This window comes from Marmota marmota, unplaced genomic scaffold, assembly GCF_001458135.2.
Source record: "Marmota marmota marmota unplaced genomic scaffold, marMar, whole genome shotgun sequence".
NCBI lineage: Eukaryota > Metazoa > Chordata > Mammalia > Rodentia > Sciuridae > Marmota > Marmota marmota.
This window is the reverse complement of record NW_025999863.1, coordinates 5,709,665-5,732,176: the sequence shown is the minus strand read 5'-3', so window position 1 is coordinate 5,732,176 and position 22,512 is coordinate 5,709,665. Positions and strand designations below refer to the sequence as shown.

At 46.3% G+C, this 22,512-nt stretch overlaps 2 protein-coding genes across 2 annotated transcripts; both read right to left on the bottom strand.

Annotated features, from left to right (window-relative positions):
- Positions 1 to 2,329: 2,329 nt before the first annotated feature.
- Positions 2,330 to 4,689, bottom strand: LOC125619011 (methyl-CpG-binding domain protein 3-like 2B). The gene is made up of 2 exons (XM_048811096.1): positions 4,645 to 4,689; positions 2,330 to 2,923 (listed from the first exon to the last, which is right to left on the bottom strand). Exons 1-2 carry the CDS (start codon positions 4,687 to 4,689, stop codon positions 2,330 to 2,332), a joined length of 639 nt encoding a protein of 212 aa, XP_048667053.1.
- A 9,656-nt stretch (positions 4,690 to 14,345) lies between these two features.
- Positions 14,346 to 22,269, bottom strand: LOC107157486 (vomeronasal type-2 receptor 116-like). The gene is made up of 5 exons (XM_048810299.1): positions 21,463 to 22,269; positions 19,589 to 19,816; positions 18,241 to 18,364; positions 17,777 to 17,782; positions 14,346 to 16,000 (listed from the first exon to the last, which is right to left on the bottom strand). Exons 1-5 carry the CDS (start codon positions 22,243 to 22,245, stop codon positions 15,045 to 15,047), a joined length of 2,097 nt encoding a protein of 698 aa, XP_048666256.1. The 5' UTR covers positions 22,246 to 22,269; the 3' UTR covers positions 14,346 to 15,044.
- Between the last annotated feature and the right edge of the window lie 243 nt (positions 22,270 to 22,512).

Here is a 22,512-nt window from a genome sequence, read left to right as displayed (position 1 = left end):
ATAACACTGGGAGCTGAATTAGTACAAATATCTGTAGATGTGCAATGACCTTAACCTTACTACACTGAATCTACTTTGGAAGAAAACACCCCTCCAATACTGTTAGCACTCAGATATGACAGGAAGCCTGTCTGTATGCATTGTACAGCTCAGGCTGATAGATTCCCTTCAGGTCTAGACAAAAGCTATCGCTTCCATGATGGATTTTCCTCAACCTCAAGTTGAGTGGGAGGGCATGGTGGGTTGACAGGTGTCTGCCAAAAATTTGTGTCTACTCAGAACTTCAAGATGTGATCTTATTGAATATGAAGATCTGAAGTTGAAAACATCCCAAATTAAAGGTGTCCCCTACCTTCAGTGATCTGGTGCCCTTACAGGAAGGAAGGAGAAAGACCCAGAGGAGGGAGCTGGGTGAAGAGGAGGCCAAGGCTGCTGAGAACTGAAAGCAACGCAGGATTCTCTGCTGTAGAAAAAATAAATGAATCCATTATAGAAGTCTTCCTTGATTTCACTCAAAACAAAAACTTTGAACATTGTCTTTAAAAGTCTGATGATCACCTGATTTATCATATGGGTGCCCTGAAGACCCTTAGCCACACCTAATCCCTTTGTTTAAATTTCCCAGGCCCCCAATTCTAAGCCCTGCCACCTTCATTTTTCAGTGTAACTCACCAAAATCATTGCCTCTCTGAGAATCAGCTGGGATGATTGAAATACATGGGAAAGAAAACTCAGTTGAATATTTTAATACAAGAAAAAAAAGAGAAGAAAACCTTCATGGAGGGAGGTATCAGCTCACCTACTTGGATTAAGTTGATACCTCGGGACAGATACTAGCTTTATGCAAATAGAGGGCCCAGGCGAGCTTTGTTTGACCATCCTCACGCCCACCTGTGCAGTGCTTTCATCTCAGGTGGCCACACAACCTGTGCAGACACTCCCACACTGACCACACAACACCACTCCAGGCAGGAAGGAAATCCTGAGGAAGCCCTGGCCCAGGTTATGGGATGTAGGAGGCACAGAATATGCAGATACCCTCACACTGGAGAGTTAAAAGCCACCCTAGCCCTGGGGGGAGTGAGCCTCACACGTAAATTAAACCCAGAACCTGTTTTTAGGAGACACAGGCACAGCTCTCACCTCTGACTATGCCACCCAGTTTTCTTTGAACCTCTGCAATCAGGCGCCCTCCCCCACCCCTGCTACAACTGCTCTGTCCAAAGGTCTTTGAGGAAATCCACAAAATGCTGGAACCTTCCAAACCTACACGAGGCCTTTTCCTTCCTGGTGTAGTAAAACCCGCCCTCTGGCTTTTGAAATATGTTTTTATGCCAGATACCAGTTCATCACATGCTTATTGAATAATTGTGCATGGGGCAGGTGGACAAGGTCCTCATCTCAGAAGTTAATGTAGGGATGAATAAAATGGTCCTGCTGCCAAAGTTGTCTCGGGAACATTCCCCTGAGAGCATTTAAAAATCTCAGGCCAGGCATGGTGGCACATGCCTGTAATCCCAGCAGTTTGTGAGGCAGGAGGATAGAGATTTCAAAGCCAGCCTCACTAAATATAAAAAAATATAAATATAAAAAGGGCTCTAAAATATAAACATAAAAAAGACCCCAGAGTTGCTGGGGTCTCTGTAGCCTCTGCTCTCTCTGACTGCACCTGACCACGTTGCCAGGGTGGCTAGATATTTGAGTCACTGGGCTCTGGAAGATGCAGCTGGTCAATCTCATTGGAATTTATATTTTATATAAATATAATAAAGGGCTGGGGATGTGGCTTAGTGGTTAAGCACCCCTGGGTTCAAGCCCCAGTACAATAAATAAATAAGGTCAAATCAATGAAAAATTCAATGAGGTAATTTTCAGGTTTTACATTATATGGATGATCTTAGGAATCACAGGTTACATAATTTTTATATGAAGATGTCCTAGAACTAAATTAGCACGTTTCAAAAAAATAAAGTTGATAAAATTTATGTTAAAATTAGATAACAGTCTCAACCTTAATATCTTCATGGAGTTGAATGATGATCCCGTTAAAGGAATCTGGAATAGGGTATGAGCTCTTCCTTGAATGTAAAACACTAAGTGATCCCTCATGCTAGTTTACCCCTGCAGATTTTAATATGAAGTGGATGAAAGTTATTATAAACTGAAATTGAGCAATTATAAGTCAACATCTCCTTTCTCATATAAAAGCTAGTGTCACAAAACCATCTACTCCACGCTTGTCTCAAAACGAATTTAATTAAACAGAAGTAGCATTAAAAGACAAGTCACCCTGCAGTTCTTTCCCCTCGGCATTGCCTTCTCTTGGCTTCTAGGGGTCAGACCGGCCCTCTGGGCTCCTGCTTTCCTCTGCCTCCCTGGCCAGCCTATCTGCCATTAGGGCCTCAGCCAGCTTCTTCCTCAGTTTCTTCACTTTCCACATCTGTCTCCGGATGTCTGCACTAGTTACCGGTTGACTGTGGAAAGATGGTGAGTGACAAAGACCCCCTCCTGGAATCATTCCTTTCCCACGTGGAGACTGGCCAGCAGGTTCCAGGAAAGGGCATGGGCCCCCAGCACCAGCTGGGCCCTCAGATTCACCGGGATTTCCCATTTCAATTATTTTTAATGCATGCATAAAATCAAATGAACTTAAAAGTTCTCCTCCGCTGCCATTGGCCTGGAGCCCCTGCAACCTCCTGAATTCCCAGAGTTGCCGGGGTCTCTGAAGCCCCTGCTCTCTCTGACTGCACTTGACCACGTTGCTAGGGTGGGAAGATATTCGAGTCACCGGGCTCTGAAAGATGCAGCTGGTCAATCTCATCGGAAGAGCAGAACCTACACCAGCTCTCCGCTTGGCCTTGGTTTCGTGGACTTCCAGGTCCCTCTGTACAGTCGGGGGCATCATATTTCGTTTGAGTTTTCCCTTTAAAAACAAAATGTGAAATTTGAGCAAAATGCAGGATAAAGACCTACCATAAGCTGTGACAGTCAAGCCAAAGTGACTCCATTTTGCTTAGCAACTCCATTTTGTAAAACAGTCATGCCAAATAGAAAGGTCATGACTGGGGCAAGTTGTTCTTTTCCTTTTGCTACAGAAACCCTTAAGAACACGGAGCTATCTAGCAGGGCTCTGTTTCTGTAACTAGGGTAACGGGGCTGTGATTCTGTAACTGGGGTAACTGGGCTGTTACTGGTTAGGCTTCCCGCCACTTGACTGCACTGTCCCGCTTCTGTGACTTGGCTTGCCTGCTTTGGCTGGACCCCCAAGCATCCCTTTTGTGGTTTTCAGGCTTAAAAGGAGCGCCTTCCAATTGCTCGGGGCTGATCAAGGAACAGACTTTATGCTCCCCATCAGTTGCCACCGGTGTGCTTCAATAAAGGCTTGATTTGATTATATGTGAGTGGTCTGGAAGTCAATTTATGAAACCCCGGATGTTGCTCTAACTAGAACAAGCTATAGAGCATGTTCTCTGTTCTTTTGGATCTTCCAACCGCTCTCCCCAACCACCACCACCAGAGATGCATCGTGATCTTCTGAAAAGTTTGTTAATACTCAGGTTTCAAGTAGGTCTGGGGTGGGCAGGGGTGGGGGGTCCCAGAAATTGCATCTTTATGAGCTGCTGCTGGTACAGACTGAGAACCGGATCCTGGAACATGGTCCAGCTGACGTGGGTCAAAGACAGCAAGCTCAAGGTCACTACCCACGCCAAATACCGACTATTACCCTCCATTGTCAAAGGATGTCACTCTTCTATTCCCTGTCACTCAGAGGCTAGTTCCCCTGACCCACCCTTATTGATAGAGAGGTATCACAAGTTTCTTTGTATGCCAAGACCTCAGATTTTCCAGTATCTTTTTGTTTTAGGCCACACCATCACCACCTAATCCCATCATCACGAATTTCTGATTTTACACAAAGACCTCCACAAACAAACCTCTTGATCCCATAAGAATTTTTTACTTCTCCCCTGGCTCTCCTCCTCCCGACTCATCTCCTTTCTCACCTACCAAGACACTTCATGCTTCTCAGAAGTTAATCCCATCTCCTCTGCTCTCCTTCCACGTGCTCCCACTGGGCACGCCCCAGGACTCTGCTAGGAAACTCCCACCAGCATCAGCTCGGATCTGACTTGATGCTGAGGCCCCGTGCTCTGACCACTGAGGAACCACTGAGTGACGAAAGCAAAGACTCCAGGCCCCCAGGTGAGCTGAGCACCTCCACAAACAACCCCCTCCTCGTCGCCTGGAGGCTGGCCAGCAGGTTCCAGGAAAGGGGGTGCACCCCCAGCACCAGCTGGGCCCTCAGATTCACCCCAGCTGTTGGGATTACCGACCGGCGCCACCGCGCGCTAGCCCAAGACTCTTGATGGCATGGAGAGGCCACGTGGAGTGGTGTCCGTGGTACCCGCACAAGGATAAAATCGCCTAACAGGGCTCTCCTTAGCCCAAAGCCCCAGGGCTAAGCCATGCACGCCTGCATCCTGAATTTTACTCTGCAAAATTCAAGCTGAGCACCTCCCAAATGACTTCCATCAGGTCTCATCTTGTTTTCAGAACAACTGCCTGTGAACTTTAGGGGGTTCAGACGGAAGGAAGCGGCACACCGAGGGGCGCTCTTGCGCTCGCTGTGGATTCGGTACTCACCACAAAAGTCTGGCTGGGAAACCAGTTTGCCGCAGGCTCCCCCATGGCCGCAGAGTCGATCCTGTGGGCTCCGCAGGGCCTGGCTCGCTGGGAAGTGAATCGACTTCCTCATGAACGTCCCCTTTCACAGAGGAAGAGTGGATAAGTCAATCAGTGGTAGCCAATCCGCGGGTAAGAGGATCAGTGGTGACGCAGCCATTGGGCAATCCACAGATGACATCCTTTCTGGTTCTGTAGGGTTTGAGGTCTTCTTAAAATCTTATCAGAAACAAAGAATGTGCAGTTACCGACACTATCAGATAATGGTGGTAGATGAAAAACTTTAATATATTAATGTAGGGAGAGAATCATGTGAAGTTAATGTCAGAATTTTATTTTATTGGAATTGTAACAGTTTTAATTGAAAAACATTTTATTGTGAGGTACTGTGAGATGTTTTTATTTACATATACATTAAGATTCATTTACATATACATTAAGATTCACTTGAGCTAATTACCATATCACCTCATCAGCTTATCATTAATATCAGCATTTTAAATTTTCTTTCATTTTCTCCCACTATTTAAACATTTTTAATGTATTCTATAAAAATTTTGGCCAGGCCCAATGATGTAGGCCCATAATCCCAGCAGCTCAGGAGGCTGAGGCAGGAGGATCATGAGTTCAAAGCCAGCCTCAGCAATGGGAGGCACTTAGCAACTCAGTGAGACCCAGTCTCTAAATAAAATACTGTGATAGTAAAAGCAAATGTGACTCCATTTTGTTTTATGACTTCATCCTGTAGAACAACCATGCCAAGTAGAAGGGCCATGACTGGGGCAAGATGTTCTTTTCCTTTTGCTATTGAAACCTTTAAGAACACAGAACTACCTAATGGGGCACTGTTTCTGTAACTAGGGTAACGGGGCTCTGTTTCTGTAACTGGGGTGACTGGGCTAAGTGTGATTGGTTAAGCTTCCTGAAGGGAAAGTGACCACAACACTCACAGCAACCAAGAGATTGTTATTGCAGCAGTGCCAAAGAGGAGAAAAGAGAGAGAGAGAGAAGAAAAGAGAGAGAAAGAGAGAGAGAGAGAGAGAGAGAGCGCGCAAGCAAGAGAGGGGCCCCTGCAGGAGGGAGTCTTTATAGCCCAAATCTAATGGGGTCTCTGGGTCTGCAAGCTGCCTTTTTGGCACACAAGGGGGTTAAGTGTTCGGCCTTGAGTGGCGGGTTGAGTATTCAGCCTTGAGCATGGGGGCGAAGTGTTCAGCCTTGAGCGGGGGCTTGGGCGTTTGGGCTTGAAGCAAACAGGAGATAAAGAACCAGACAGAGGGTTTGAGTGGCCAGGTCATCCTGCAGCTAACTTTGTTTGGCAAGCCCTGCAGACAACTTATTCAGCCTGTCCTGCACCTAACACTTCCTTCCCACTGCTTGACTGCACTCTCCTGCTTCTGTAACCTGGCTGGCTTGCATTGGCTGGACCCCCAAACATCCCTTTTGCGGTTTTTTCAGGCTTATAAGGAATGCCCTTGCAATTGTTCAGGGCTGAGCAGGGGAACAGCTTTATGTTCTGGTCAGTTGCCACCAGTGTGCTTCAATAAAGGCTTGATTCGATTAGACGTGAGTGGTGTGAGTGGTCTGGAAGTCAGTTTATGAAACCCCAGGACAAAGCTTTAACTATAACAATACAAAATAGGACTGGGGATGCGGCTCAGTGGTCAGGTGCCCCTGAGCTCAATCCCCAGTGCCAAAAAAAAATCTCTATGTACATAAATTTCCACACAACACTGGTTAATAAGAAAAATGCTATTTAAATATTTATCCATAAAATATCCAAAATAGTCATTAACAAAATATAGAATATATTTACAGTTGTCAAAATTGCTATTTCTTGCACATTTCACGTAATTGATGGTAAATTGGAGACTATTCCAAACATACTCTTTCTCCTCCCTTAGGTTTAACCAACTAATTAATATTCCCTTAGGCTGTTTACTTGACTTTGAATTAAATATTTTGAGTCCCTTATTCTCTCTATAAACTTGTTGCAATCACATACAATCTGTGTATGTGTGCTAATGATTAAGTCTTTAATGCCTCACATGCTCTTTTTTTTCAGGGGGTGGCTAAACCGGAATTAAACCCTGGGGCACTTAACCACTGAGCCACACCCCAGCCATTTTTATTTTTCATTTTGAGACAAGGTCTCACCTACTTGCTGAGGCTTAAACTGCTGAGGGTTTAAATTTCTGCCTCAGCCTCCCGAGCTGCTGGGATTAAAGGCGTAGTCACAACACCCAGCTTTACATATGTAATACAAATACTTTCACCACCTACCCCCAAATGCCCATACGGAGACACTTCCCACTCTGTCTCATCCTTGGCTTTTGTATACTGTTGTCAGGCGTTTTAGCTCTACATAGCTTTGATTTCTGTGAGGCATTTCTGATATTGTCCCATAAAACAGTGTTCATTTGTAATTACCCATATGTCATCCTTTCTGATCCTCTTCATTCCTTCCAGTCTTTATCTGGAATTATTTTCCTTTGAACTGAAGAACTCACTCCAGATTGTTTTTTATGGGTACATTACATTTTACATAATAATGGAATCATTGTGCTTCATTCATACACACACAACCTATTAGGTTAATCTCATTCCCCTGTTCTTCACCTTTCCTCCTCCTGCACCCTCTCCCTAATCCTCTCTAGATTTGGGTGGGTTTTGTTCTTTGTTTGAATTGAACCCAGAGCCTCAAGCATTCTGGGAAATCACTCTACCACTGAGCTACTTACTCCCCAGTCTCCGACTTTTTTCTAATTCAAGGCCGATAACAACAAAATCATTCAGGTTAACTTTTCTTCAGGTAACTGTATTTGGGGGCAATATTCCTGCTCGGTATAGACTTCTGATGAGATTTCTTTTAGCATTTTAAAAATGGCCCTCCAGCCAGTCTTGGTGCAAGCCTATAATCCCACAACTTGGGAGGCTGAGGCAGAAGGATCTCAAGTTTGAGGACAACCTCCGCCACTTAGCAAGACCCTGGCTGGGAGGTAGCTCAGTGGTACACCATCCCTGGGTTCAATAGCCAGAGCCACACGCACCGTGGATTGTTATCCATTTTATTTTAAATGTTTATCAAAAATCTTTCTAATCCTCAGTCTGGGGATATAGCTGAGTTGGTAGAATGCTTGCCTCATGTGCACAAGGCAATGGGTTCAATCCCCAGCGCCACAAAAAGAAAAAAGAAGATCTTTCTCGTTCTCCTTGGTTTTTAGACCTTGATAGAGTCCATTACTGCTTCCTCTGTTTCCTTCTTGCTTCTGGGATGTGGCGGTGACTGTGTTGATGTTTGTTTCCATCTGCAGCCTGCTTGTCCATTTTCATTTCTGATATCCATTCTTCCCCCCCAAGTTCCCTCTGCTCCCTTTCCGTCACATCCCACCGGGTTACCAGTCACTCCATCCTGAGTCTCTCCAGTGTTGTTTACTTTAGCATATTTGTTGTTACACTGTCTTCCAATGTAGTAGTCCAGCCTCAGGGTGGGTTCAATCTTTTAAAAAATTCACGGCGAGATACTATTATACACATGTCAGTTTTGCGAAATTAAAAAAAAAATAATAAATAAACAGCAATCCCAAATGCTAAGAAGGTTCCAGAATGATCAGATCATTCTTATAAAGCTAGTGAGAGTTTAAATTAGTAAAACCACCTTGAAAACTGCTTGGCAGTATCTGTGAAAGCGGGTCACAGGTCCACCGGGCTCCCTGCACCGTGTGCTTGCTCCAGTTCAGCCACGGTGTGTAACAGCCCTGGGATGTAAGTGAAATCGTGCTTATCAGAAAGAGAATGGACAAGTCCCGTGGTATCTGCAACAGGAAGAACCCACACAGCAAGAATTCACCAACAGCACTGCCACATCACTAGGAGGAACCTCACAACCCGGTATCAATGCACACGTGGCCGTGGGATCCCGTGCACATTGAGAAGGGCAAGGTAGATCCATGGGCTACTACAGGACAGGGCGCCCATGTTGGAGGCAGAACAGGGTGGCAGGAAAAGCACCTCTGCAAAAGCCGATATTCTGCTCATGGATTCAGGGTAGGGCACAGGAGAGTGGGCAGTGTGCGTTCATATGGTGGGCTACATGTTTGGAGGTGGTGTTTTTTTTTTTGTTTTGTTTTACTTCTCCACAAATTATATTTCAGTAATAATTTGGAGAAGAAAAGACAGGTAGAAATACATAATCAGATGCGCATCAGGCCACAATCACTATTCGAGAACAAAATCACCTGTGAGCTGTGATGCCGTATTTGTTAAAATATTCCATACCTGCATTTTATTAGGAAGGAGAGCAGAAAAGTTTTAGATTTCTACCCACAAGGAAGAAATTGTACTTAACTTTTAGAAGTGGGAAGAGTCAGTGAAGACGAATTTTACATCTGATTGTACAAACTTGTCTTTCTGGACTTTTGTATGGAACACTCATCTACATGAAATCAGATGACCAAATGTATCGGAATTTCCATGCCCTGAAGACTCCCAGGTCCACATTCAGTTCTGCAAAGGCTGAGAGCCATTTCCCCACGTTGGTTGAACCCAGGGCCTCATGCAGGCTGAGCAAGTGCTCTCCCATGGAGCTCCACCCCCAGCCGGTGCCCAGAGCATTTTTAAAACTGCTAAATAATATTTTGTAGGAGGCCTTTGATTTAGACTGGGTACAACATGCCAAAGGAACGTAGAGTCCAATCCTAGGACCTGAGCTTCGCTGGTTCGGAAGGCCCCTAGAAAGGTGTCAACAACTGGTCAAGCTGTCACCCACTGAGGGACTGACCACACTGCAGCCATCCAGTTTTCTATGCCTCCTTCTTTCACAGAAATGCTGTCGGACCCCACGGTTGGCTGCAGTTCTCAGAACCTGCCCTGGTCGTGGAAGTTGCCTAATCTCTAATCTGTCTTGTTTTGCTTTGCTTCAATAGACCAATGAGATCTAGTAGAGTTTAAGAAATTTTCATGGGGGCTACTGGGGATTGAGTCCATAGGCAAACGCTCTATCACTGAGCTACATCCCCAGTCCTTTTTTTTTTTTTTTTTTTTAATTTTTGAGGCAGGATGTCACTGTGACCCAGACTGGTCTCCAACTTGGGATCCTCCTGCCTCAGCCTCCCGAGCAGCTGAGATTACAGGTGAGTGCCACCACACCCAACCATAAATTTTCCTTTTAAGAATGCCTATGTTTAGAGGCTGGGGCTGTAGCTCAGTGGTGGAGCGCTTGCCTCACATACGTGAGGCGCCAGGTTCGATCCTCAGCACCATATAAAAGTAAAGATATGTGTCCATCTATAGCCAAGAAAAAATTTCAAAAAAAAGAATGCCTATGTTGAAAATTTTCACTTCCACAGGTGGCTTTATACTTCCTGAGTGATATTTTAAATTAGTACACATTTTAGTAGTTTGATGTAAATGAAGTGAGATTTAAAATACATAAAGAAAGTTATAAAATGCACCAAGCCCTTCCTCTCTGTGCATAGTGGTCCACAGAGTCAATCAACCATGGATGGAAAATCTTCAGGGAAAAAGTTGCATCTGTATTGAGCATGCTATATAGAATTTTTTTGATATACTGTATCATTTAGGAAATAAGGACAACAGTTGTACACAGCATTTACATTGTATGAAGTATTATAAGTCGTCTCTAATGACTTTAAAGTATGTGGGAAATGTGAGTTATGCGAAAATACCTCAGCATCTTAAATAAGGGGCTTGAGCAGGGTGGATTTGGGTATTCATGGGGTCTTGGAGCCAGTTTCTGGTGGATAGCAACATGCGACTGTACTTCCCAGACGCGGACCCTTTACCTGTGCAGGTAACTGTGAGCTTAATGGCCTGAGACTGCTGCATGGACAGTGGCCCTACCTGAGCTGACTGGGCCATCCCCCGGGGTGATCCACCCACCCTGCTCACCCACCCTGCTCACCCACCCTTCTCCAATACATGCCTAACAGCCTCTCCATCTCCAGCCCATCCTCACCATCCTCCACGAGGCAAATGTTTTTGGTTGAAGATAATCAATAAAAACTCTAAAGCTAAGGCCGGGCACAGTGGTGCACACCTGTGACCCCAGCAGCTCAGGAGCCTGAGGTAGGAGGATCACAAGTTCAAAGCCAGCCTCGGCAAATTAGAGAGGCTGCTAAACAACTCAGTGAGACCCTGTCTCTAAGTTAAATGCAAAATAGGGCTGGGGATGTGGCTCAGTGGTCGAGTGCCCCAAGTTCAATTCCCTGGTACAAAAAAAAAAAAAAAAAAAAAAAAAGCACTTAAACTAGGATCATTCCCTTCTCAACTTCACATCTTCCAACTAAGGCTTAATATTCAAGGGGAAAAATGAAACTTTTTTTCCTTACCTGCATGAGCCTGGTTAGTCTTTACACAGTGCTCAGCAGAGCGTCAGAAGTGTCATGAGGTTACCCCGGGGTGGAGGGTGGGAGGCTGTGCTTGAGCCAGGGAGAAGAGGGCGAGAGAGGGCTTCTTCCCTGCAACTGGTGGGCACTCGGGAGCCCGCCCCGCAGGGACTCCCCACAGGATGCTGGCACAGGAAGGGTGGAGAAACGCCTGACCTGCTCCTGATGACCTGGGGACTTGCAGTGTGCCGGCAAGGTCCCGGGGCCAGCAAGGGACTGGTGGCAACGTCACCAGAAGCCCACTTACCCAGGAGGGTTACTGGGTACAACCTTTGCCGTTCACGGGGAAGAAGAACGTCTCCGGTGCCACCACCACGGTCCAGGTGCCTGAGCTCCAAGCCTGGTCTCAGCTCCTCTTCCCTCCGGGAACCCCCAGTGCCCGAGTGTGAATCCTTTCATACTGGGAGCGGATTCAGGTGGAACCCAGGAATCCAGAGTTCTCACCTGACATTGTTTAACTTTAATTGGGATTAAGACCCAGAAACCTAATTGTTCTCTACAAGGTGACTTTAACGGCTCTCCACCTGATGAGAATCACCAGGAGTTTTAGAACTACCACCCCCACAAATCCCGATCCCACTGGTGCCAGGTACAGCTTGTGTTACCAAACCCCAGTCTAGAAGTTCATCCCATGGAAAATCCAACATCCAAGAGACAAATGTTGGGGAGAAGGAAAAGTTTCCTTCAGTCGTCAAAGAATGGAGAAGTGGAGCCGGGAACAGGGCACACGCCTGTAATCCCAGCGGCTCGGGAGGCTGAGGCAGGAGGATTGCTTTAAAGCCAGCCTCAGCAACAGAGAGGCACTAAGCAACTCAGTGAGACCCTGTCTCCAAATAAAATACAGAATAGGGCAGGGGATGTGGCTCAGCGGTGGAGTGCCCCGATATACCGAAAAAGAAGGAGAAGTGGAAACCCATCATCTCAATCAACTTTATTTGCTGATCGCCCCTCAATGAGGGGCCAAGCGCCACAGGGGATGGAGGTGCTCTCAATGAGGGGCGATCAGCCAATAAAGGGGAAGAGCATTCATGTCTCTTCTGGGAATAGGCAGAGAACTTCCAGAAACTCTGCACCACCCCAAACTCCTTCCCTGGCCTGCGTTTTCAGTCAGCACAGCGGGTATTTGTCCTTAGCAAGGACCAGGGAGGAGAGCAAGACTAGGCAAGGCTAGTAAAGTCAGCCCGTGTTATAAGTTTGGACAAAACGTTTCTCAAATGATTGACACGTCTACACGCAGAGCTGATTACAGATCCCTCCTCTAGCTGGTGGCTGTAGGCTTGGACCTTGACTGACATGAAAGACACCTGGGCAGTTGGCAAACCTGGACGTATCCCAAAGTGCTTCAGAATGACTGAGGGAGGGGCTAAGATAGCAGGATGCTATCTTTTTTGGGGGGTGCAGTTATACTGAGGATAGAACCCAGGGGCATTCTACCACTGAGCCACATCCCCGGGCCTTTTTCACTGTTTTTATTTTGTGATGAGCACTCCCTAAGTTGCTGAGGCTGGCCTTGAACTTGTGATCTCCTGCCTCAGCCTCTTGAGTCACTGGTATTCCAGAACTCCAGGTTTTTCTAACGTAAATCAGGAAGGAGAAACTTTCTATCATTCTAGGTTTCCTCAAGCTTTGACGCACATAAGAATAATATGGTAGAATTTTATGATGTTTTTATTAGTGCATTATAACTATACATAACATATCTATATACACACGTCAACTCCCCTTGTAAATCTCACTGGTCACCCTGGAAACACCTTTATGAATTTCAAATATTCTCATCTCAGGATAGTTTGGGGTGGTCCCTTAGGAGTACATCCCTGCTACCCCATTTAGGGTAACTCCAACTGTAGCCTCAGGATGTGGGAAAGGGGACATCCTCATACACTGCTGGTGTGGTAATCTACTCATGCAGCCAGTGGGGGAAACACTGGGTGTTTCTTCAAAAGCTAGAATTCATATGACCCAGCCATCCCACCCCTTGGTGCAAACCCAAAAGAACTGAAAACACACACCCAAGCCAATCCTTGCGCACAAATGTTCAGAGCTTGTAATCATAAAAGCCAAAGGTGGAAAGAACCCAAACTTCCATCTGTAGATGAATGGCGAAAACAGAATATGATATACCCACAGAATGGAATGTTATCCAGTCATAAAAAAGGAATCAAAGGCACCGTGTCATCTTTAAAGAAAGGGGAACAGTAAAGCACCGTGTCCCTTTCTGTTCCCCAGAACCTAGCCGAGCCAAGGGAACAGATGAGCAAGGCTGGGCAGGAAGTGCAGCAGGTGTCTTCCTGAAGGGCCCTGGCTGTCTCTCAAGCACACTGGGAACCAGGACAAGCGAATGTCATCTGCAGAAAGGTGCTTTTCACAGCTACGCCAGGGCCGCTGCTCCCTGGGATGCGGCTCATCCAAGCAGACTGAGTGCGTGATGCTCACCACGCCCCTGTGTCCACGCCTAACTGAGAAGCGTCTGGGGCAGAGCGAGGGCCCTGGGGAAAGGAAACGCACCACTCACGCAGTCGCTGCTGGGCAAATGTCCTTGAGGGTCGGGTGGCTTGGCTTGGCAAAGCACCACGGGGGACGGAGGTGCTCTCTTCTGCCCACTGCAATCTCTGATCTCCTGCAAGCCTCCCGTGTTTCCTGTGCTGTCTGCGTCTCTCTCTTCAGCCTTTCAGCAACCTACCCCACTGGCCAGGCACAACTGGGCTTGGCCACGAGATGACACACGCTGTGTTGTGCGTGAACCTAAGACCTAATGTTAAGTGAAAGATGGCAGACACAGAGAGCAGCCCACTGACCAGAACCATTGGGAGCAGGTAAATCCATACCTGACCCTGCAAGGGGATTGTGGTTACAGACCCAGGTCAGGGAATTTGTAAGCAATGACTTAATGGGTGAGGAGTCTGATGATAAGGCAGTGGAAACATTTTGAAGCTACCCAGAGCCGACCCTAGCACACCCTTGTGAAGGCGCGTGTTCAATGAATGTAGGTGTCATCGGTGCTGGTCATTGGACACATTCACACGGGTTCACACTACGTGAATTTCACCTCAAAAAATCATTGTCTTCGAGGGTGAATCTGGAAAGAGAAAACCTTGGCAAAGGCAAAACCAAAATGCAGTAAATTGCTACAACACATGATTTTAGAATCAGTTTTATGTATAGATTAACACGACACGTGCATGTGATAAAGGCAGCGTTTCAAAACATTTGGACAATGATTATTTAACAAGGTCTCCAGGGAAACAGAGTCTACTCAGGTAACAACATTGAACTTGACTGTTAGCTCTGTATCCAGGAAAAATTTCCAAGTATGTACTGATGCTAACAGCAACAAACTCTAAGTGAGTCAGAGGCAAACAGACCATAAAGTGGTGTAATTTAGATGCCTTACCAAAATACAAATATCTAATGACCATTGATTAATAAATAAAATATAAGTTAACATAATATGCACATTTTCAGAGACCATCATTGAAAGGAAAGTGACCACAACACTTGGAGCGACCAAGAGATCTTTATTGCAGCAGTGCAAAAGAGGAGAAAAAGAGAGAGAGAGAGAGAGAGCAAGAGAGAGGGGCCTGGCAGGAGGGAGTCTTTATAGCCCAAATCTAATGGGGCCTCTGGGTCTGCAAGCTGCCTTGTTGGCACAAGGGGGGCGGGGTTGAGTGTTCAGACTTGAGCCGGAGGTTCAGTGCTCAGACTTGACGCAAACAGGTGATAAAGGACCAGACAGAGGGGTGTTTGAGTGCGTGGGTTATCCTGCAGCTAACATTTGTTCAGCCTGCCCTGCAGACAACATAGTTCAGCCCGTCCTGCACCTAACAATCATAATTTGATAGAGTATTCACATTTGTAAAGTAGCTAAGGTTAGTTTTACACAATGACTTTTTAAACAGTCAGTTTCACTTATATGACACTAGGATGTAAACTCAGGGCAGTTTGTGGTTCAAAATCCTAAAAATATGCTACAGACTCATGAGATAAAACCTTAGAATGCCGATTTCCCTTAGCACCTCTTTTATCTTTCAAACCTTTCAGAGAATTCTCATCAGGTCTCTTGAGAATTATGTAGCACTTGGGGGCAAAGATGCAGCCCAGGAGCCCTGCACTGGAGGCCAGGATGGAGAAGACCTCCACGGCCACCATGACCTTGCCCTTGGTGCTGTGGTACACAGGGAGGAAGGTGAGCCAGACACTGCAGAACACCAGCATGCTGAAGGTCAGGACCTTGGCTTCATTGAAGGTGTCAGGCAGGTTCCTGGCCAGAAAGGCCACCGTGAAGGTCCCCAGGGCCAGGGAGCCCAGGTATCCCAGGGCACAGTAGAAGGCAATGACTGAGCCCTTGTTGCACATGATGATGATGCAGCCATGGTCAGAGTGTGTGTCTGTGTCCACAAAGGGAGGAGAGGTCCCCAGCCAGACTCCACAGAGAGTCAGCTGGATGAGGGAGCAGCTGGGAATGATGAAGTTAGGTGCCCCTGACACCAGCCACCGCCTCATCCTTCTCCCTGGGGCAGTGACCTTGAAGGCCAGAATCACAGTGACAGTTTTGGCCAGGACCATGGAAACGGCCACAGTGAACACCAGTCCAAATGTGGCCTCCTGCAGGATGCAGGTGGCTGTGCTGGAACGGCCAATGAAGAGCAGAGAGCAGAGAAAACAGAAGGTGAGGGAGATGAGCAGGATGTAGCTGAGAGCCCTGTTGTTGGCCTTGACTATGGGGGTGTCTCTGTGCTTCACAAAGACCCCAAGGACAGCAGCTGTGAGTGCAGAGAAGCAGAGAGCCGTGCAGAACAGAGTCATGCCCAGGGGGTCTTCATAGGCCAGGAAGGTCACCACCTTGGGGAGGTAGCGGTTCCTCTCACTGTTAGGGTGCTCGTGTGCGGGGCACTGGACACACCGCTCTGCATCTGGGGAAAAAGCAAAGAAAGGTTCAGTGTTTCTTTTCCACAACTTCTTCATCGTTGCCAGGTTGAAGAAAATGTCACCTGTGCACTATCACTGTGAGTACAGACTGCCTGCGCTGTCACACAGAGGCACACCAGAGTGGCCGCTACATTCCTGAGCAGGGAGAACGCCTCCAGCTGCAGGGGAGACCAAACCCACTCCCACAGGACCTTCAGCAGGTGGCCGGTGTCTCTGGGCTTCTCATGCGGCACAGTGAGGTCCGCAAGGCTGTGACTTCCCCCGACCCGCTATCTGGCAGAACAAGTCTTTCCTCATCCCACATTTTCATTTTTCGGTGACTATTCTTATTAGTATTTCCATATAAATATTGAAAACAAATCAAATTGAAAACATTTGAATGGGGGATTTAAATAATTAACCTCTAAGTAATAGGTATTTCAATCAATTTTTAAGAATAGATTGCATTTTGGGGAGTCTCCATTTATCAACATCTGGAAGTCTGGTTAGTTAGCCTTTCTTGTAAAGTGGCAGGTCACAAATACCGAGAGCTGCACATACCCTGGTGTCCCCAATGCAACGGCTCAGCTCTGCTTCTGTAGCAGAGGCAGTTGTGGACCAGGGAACCTTGATGGGTACGTCTATGTTTCAGTTAAATTTTGTTTGTGCAGGCAGTGTTTTGCCTCGTCTGTACTCATGCAACAGACAAGATTCTGAAGTCATTAAGAGTGGTGCTGGGGATTGAGCCCGGGGCCTCGTGCATGCAAGGAAAGAGCTCTACCAACAGAGCTAGATCCCCAGCCTGGCACATCTTTTTCTTAAGATCCTCATTCCTAGCTGGGTCCCGTGGTGCATGCCTATAATCCCAGCAGCTCAGGAGGCTGAGGCAAGAGAATGGTGAGTTCAAAACCAGCCTCAGCAACTTAGAGAGGCCCTAAGCAACTCAGTGAGACTCTGTCTCAAAATAAAATACAGAAAGAGCTGAGGATGTGACTCAGTGGTGAAGCGCCCCTTGGTTCAACCCCTGGTACCAAAAGAGAAGACAAGATCTCATTCCTCTTCACAGAGTGAACAGGGGCTCCTGGTTTCTGTCTCAGAGACGTGCTTGGCACACAGAAGTGTGGGTATGTTGTATTATGGACCCTGTGTTTTATACTCTCTCTTTTTTTTTTTCATTATTTTGTTCATTTATTTTTATGTGGTGCTGAGGATCAAACCCAGTGCCTCACACATGTTAGGCGAGTGCTCTACCACTGAGCCACAGCCCCTGCCCTGCATTCTTCTATTTTTCTTTTTGTTCTACACACTGTTCCGTGTTTCAAATCTTTCTCAAACAGGGAGATTGTTATTTTGTTAACTTAAACACACCTGAAGATAGCTATTCTGCCCAATGACTCAAGCCAAATGACTACTGCTGCTGAGATGAAGGGAATCACCCAGGGCTGTCAGAAATCTCAATCCTTACGTTTACTCTTTATATTTTGAAAAATGGAGGCCGTTTTAACTATCCCTTTATCATGTTGTGCTTGACAACAACACATTTTGTTTTAATATATAAATCCTTAAATTTATATCTTGGGTAAAGACGACTTTGAGGGACACTGGATTATGCCTTTTATTAAAATATTCTGTCCTCATAACAAGTTAACATGTTCCTTTACCTTATCATATTATAAGATTCCAAAGGATAGGGCCTTGTATTAAGTACATGTACTTAATACCTCGCATGGTGTTGAGGCCCGGGGTCCAAAATGTAATCAGGGGTTTCCATGACAACTCACACTGACCTGCTGTGTATTTATCATCTGGATATGGAACACACCAGTCTTCCCCTCTACATGTGGTCTCATCCCTTCAATCACCCACACCCTGAGAATTTGACATCTTACATGTCACAAGTAGATGTTAGCAGGCGCACCTGGAGGTCTCGGATTGAGACTGCAGTGCTGGACAGTCAACAAAGGTGACCACCAGAGTCAGTTTCACAGTTGAGCCCAACAGGTGAGCACTACCTGTCAAGAGCCTACGCATCAAATGGACATACTGATGTTGTGCATGTGCAGATAGGGATAATGAATCCCACTGTTCCGTACAATCATGATGCACCGATGATCGAGAATAAATAAATGGATATATTGAAAGCTTGAGTGGTGCACTATGACCCCAAGAGGACACCAATCCTTTGGTTTCTTTTTACTGAGAAATAGAGACGTGAGCTATCCTAGGGCAGCCCCATGTATTCTACCTGTCTGATTGGAAATGTGTCCCTCTGGGCAAAACACACAAGCAAAGCAGCAGACGGGCCTTCCTTCCTGGGGGATCTTCCTGAATCCTGGGAGACAGCTCTGGCTGCACACAGATCGAGGAGTCTGAGGGAAAAGAGAGCAACGGTCACGACTCTGCACATTATCAGCAGCTTTAAGAGAACGTCACGATCTCTCCTCCTAAGAAAGGACTTTGACCTTCGATAGAGGACCATCACTACACCTCTGACCACCACCTTCTTGACACCCAGACGTCTAGTCCTGGGTTATCATGGCTGGCTAACCCCTTGCTTCTCACCTCAGGGCCAGCTTTGGTTTTGCACATCACCAGCCACACTTCCTGGGTTTCCTCTCTTCATGTTGAACCTCAGCATCCAAGACCTTTTCAGTGCAGTTTTCTGTGTGGTCCTATGGACTTGGGTGCCTGAAAATATTCTCCTATGCCCTCACACTCTCAGTTGGTGCTTTGATTTGAATCTGAATGGCATCCCCAAAAGGTCCCTAAATTAAGGGACTTGTCCCCGGGTGGCGCTGTTGGGAGGTACTGGAACCATTAAGAGGCAGAGCCTAGCGGGAGGTTTCCTGTATCCCAGCTACTCCAGCAACTCCATGAGGCTGAGGTGGGGGGAATCACAAGTTCAAGGCCAGCCTGAGCAACTTAGTGAGACCCTGTTTCAAAATGAAAAAATAAAAATAAAAAAGGGCTGGGGATGTAGCTCAAGGGTGGAACACCCCTGAGTTCAATTCCTAATACCACGACCAAATATATATATATAATCAGTGCAAACCACGATTATTATATAAATCATTTACAAAATTGCCTAAGTGTGTCCAATTGTGAAAAGTTGACATGAAGTCATGTCAGTGCTTTAACAGATGCTGAGTATAAAGACTGAACAGCACCCAAAATTCTAAAGAAAATGGAAATGATCCCTCCCAAGAGTCAAATGGTGTAGTAATCCTCATCGTGTTTATAGTGCATCAAAACATAATAAGGTTTCTGACCACCCATGACTAGGAGTTTCAGGATAGGTGGAGGAATATTTCTGGTATTTGTGTATCTGTATTTTTATCTTTATCTCTGCTCATCAACTTGGTTCAATTTTATCACCGCTGCATGAATAGATATACCCAAACTTTAACTGCTTCTACAAACTTCTCTTCCTGTAGGTGCTAGTTCAGAATCTACAAAAGCAAGATCACAGATCATGGAGTACAAGTTGAGTGGGGAAGGGTGAGTTTAGTGCCAGGTTAAAGGTCACGGTCAGGCTCATCTCAGGGCCCCATCCAGATCCCTCCCATGTACCCAACACTGAACTGGGATCGTACCTCTGTGAATCCAATAGGCCATTCTATCATCTCCTCACTGATGACCAAGCCTTGACCAAGTGGACTCCTGGGGACAAACTCTCCTACTTTAACCAGCAGCCCAAGACCAGCAGGGAAATTCACAGCGTTGTGGATGTCATACTGGGCCATCTGGCTGCTCTTCTCACCCAGGGAGATGTGGTCCCCAGCGCTGTTGGTAAACCGGACGTTCTTCAGGAATGGATGCAGCTGCAGGAGGCAGAGTTGGACATGAGGAGTGTTCGGGTGAGAGGTGGACGGTGCCCATGGGCCACACCGTCCTGCTTTTCCACCCCCTGCTCTTGGGGTTTCCTCCTCTGGAGGCTCAGGGCTGCTTGGGTGGCCACCATCCTGAGGGTGAAGTGGAAAGTCTTCTGCTCCCTGGAAATGGGTTGGGAGTGACGGAATCCCATCAGAACTGTCCAGGATGCTGCCCTCAGGGGCCTGGCTGGGCTCTGTAGAACCCTGACCGGGGGAGTCTGTCTGGGGCCTCTTCAAAGCCAATCCTTGTACTTTGAAATGGGCACAGCAGGGACCGAATCACTTTGCACCCTGGCTGTGCTTATGGCCCCAGGGCACGTACATGTCACCACTCCTCAAATTGCAAAGATTAAACAGGTGTGACTTTGCATATCAGTTACACCTCAGGCTTTAAAGGACACAACACCAGTTGGTTTCTGTCCATGCTTTCTGACTTTTTTAGGTGAGAATGAAATTGTCTTGTGACATTGCAGGAAGCCCTATATGCTCCAAAATTAAAAAATCAAAACCCCTGATTCTAATGAGGTTGTTGATAGAGAGCTAACCCTGGAATCTCTCAGCCCCGTGACACTGGGCTACGGAAAGTAATTAATCTCTCATTGCTTAAAAAACTATTGTTGAATTCTCCAGTTACTTAAAGTTGAAGCATTGTAAAGAATTCATAATCACATCTTTGGAGCCCATCTTGACAAAGCCACTTACTCTTCTAAAGGTCAACTCAAAATAAGCACAAAATGGCATATCAAATATTATCATTGTTAGTAAAAAGATAGAAATTCGATGGTGAACTGAATTTTCTGATGTTGATTTTTATATACACATATTTGCCTTTGCCTACATACTAAATTTATTTGACATTTTCTACAAATATGATTAATGAGTTTGCCTATCGTGCATGAGAATAGAAGTTTATAAATCTATTCCATCCATGGGTCATGGGTTCAGATGAGCCCCAGCTAAAATCCAGAAAAATCCACATCAAATCCTGGGGAGGAGGCCTGAGCTTATGTCCATCATCAGTGATCTCATACTTTAACATGGGTCCCTGTTCCCATGATTATTGCAGGTTTTAGAAGGACATCTAAAAACAGTTTATTTCCAAGAGTCATCTTAGATATTACATTTGAAATGGGTAGAACTTATTTTTTATTTTCAAAAACAGTATTTCATGGAGGGCTTGGGCAACACATGTACAAGATGATGGAAGGGATACCTAGAATCAGATATGGTCATATGGTCGGTCCATATTTTCTGACATTTGATCTACACAGAAAAGTGTAGATCTCAATGGTTTTTTACCTACGTTTTGTCATCAGCTGCATTTGGATATTTGATAGCACTTCATCCTAAAATAGAAAAATGTTTTTCTGATTCAATTTTCTAATAGCTTGAAATAGAAGCTCCTAGTAGCAGAATTCTCCCCATATAGATAACACAGATGTACCTACAACCAGTGTGAAAGAGCCCACACTCCATTTGGCCTGATCCTGCTGAACTTGAGATGAACACGTGGTTGTGATACACCTTAGTAAAGCACCTGCAGGTGGCACCAGGGCTCAGGGCTCGCCCTGCTTCTGAGGGGGTGGGGGGGTTACCTGCCAGGGATGCAGCTGAAGCTGATCTGCATCTTCTGAAGATCCCATTTCCATTTTCTCCGAAATGATTTTATGGAGGACGTGGGCCAGCGCATACACAGCATTATAAACAAAGTAGCTGGGGTCAGACAAGGTCATGATGTCCATATTTCCCGGCATGAACTCTAAGGAAGTGTTTGGTCTGCACTCTCCAAACTTTTCACAGATCGACCCAGCAGGTGAGCAATCAAAGGAATAAGCCCACAGTTTGCTGAAGTAAAAGTCCTCTGGGTAGCGGGAAGGGGTCACTGCCTGGAGGAAGTGTCTGAAGCCAGGGATTTCCCCCTGGTGAGGTGAGAAGGAGAAGCCTCCGTGGAAAGAGTGCAGCATGTGGTTCATCTCATGCAGGACGATCTCCTGCTTCGCTGCCATGATCCACACCTTCCCTGTGGTTAAAAAGAAGTCTGCTGCCATGTCCACGGTGACGAGGCTCCCCGCTTCACCGTGGAGTATGTGCACGTTTGCAGAGGAGACTCTGATCCTACTCATGAAGGTGACATCCCCTGTCCCATACATTGTCTTAGTGACAGGGAGCTTTTCTGTTAAGGCCACACAGATACCATTCTTTACCATCTCTGCTTTCAGATCCCTCAGGAACTGCTCTCCCTTCAAATCATCAGACAGGAAGAGTGCCACCCACGTCCAGCCAAAGTGCAGCAATAAGGAGACCATCGCATGGGCCAGAGAGCTGTCCTTGGGGGCCATCTGATAGAGCGATGGAAACTGGTCTGTATCACTCAGCATGGGATCAAAAGTTCCGTACGTGACCTGAACGAGCAAAGAAAGATATGATTCTGAGTTTATGGGGACTTGGGGGTGTCTCTCCAGGGGAGGGGGCAAGAAAGGTCTGTATACGAGAGGCAGAGGGAGAGACTGCTGTAGAGGTTACCCACTTCTCTCATTCTGGGGGCACAGAGCACCATGTTTCCAGTGCTGTTACCGTTAGGGAAGGACATGTGAAACCCACCTGTGCTTCCATCTCCTGCAGCAGGAAATAAAGAACTCTGGACG

What these genes read in the sequence shown, in the direction of transcription:
- LOC125619011 (XM_048811096.1), bottom strand. Translation starts at nt 4,689, where the DNA reads ATGGGGGAGCCTGCGGCAAACTGGTTTCCCAGCCAGACTTTTGTG. An exon ending in TTCCCAGCCAGACTTTTGTG is followed by an intron (nt 2,924 to 4,644) that starts GTGAGTACCGAA and finishes TTGTTTTTAAAG; the next exon opens with GGAAAACTCAAACGAAATAT.
- LOC107157486 (XM_048810299.1), bottom strand. Translation starts at nt 22,245, where the DNA reads ATGCTGAGTGATACAGACCAGTTTCCATCGCTCTATCAGATGGCCCCC. An exon ending in TTCAGCTGCATCCCTGGCAG is followed by an intron (nt 19,817 to 21,462) that starts GTAACCCCCCCA and finishes TGCCTCCTGCAG; the next exon opens with CTGCATCCATTCCTGAAGAA. An exon ending in GGCCTATTGGATTCACAGAG is followed by an intron (nt 18,365 to 19,588) that starts GTACGATCCCAG and finishes CTTTTCCCTCAG; the next exon opens with ACTCCTCGATCTGTGTGCAG.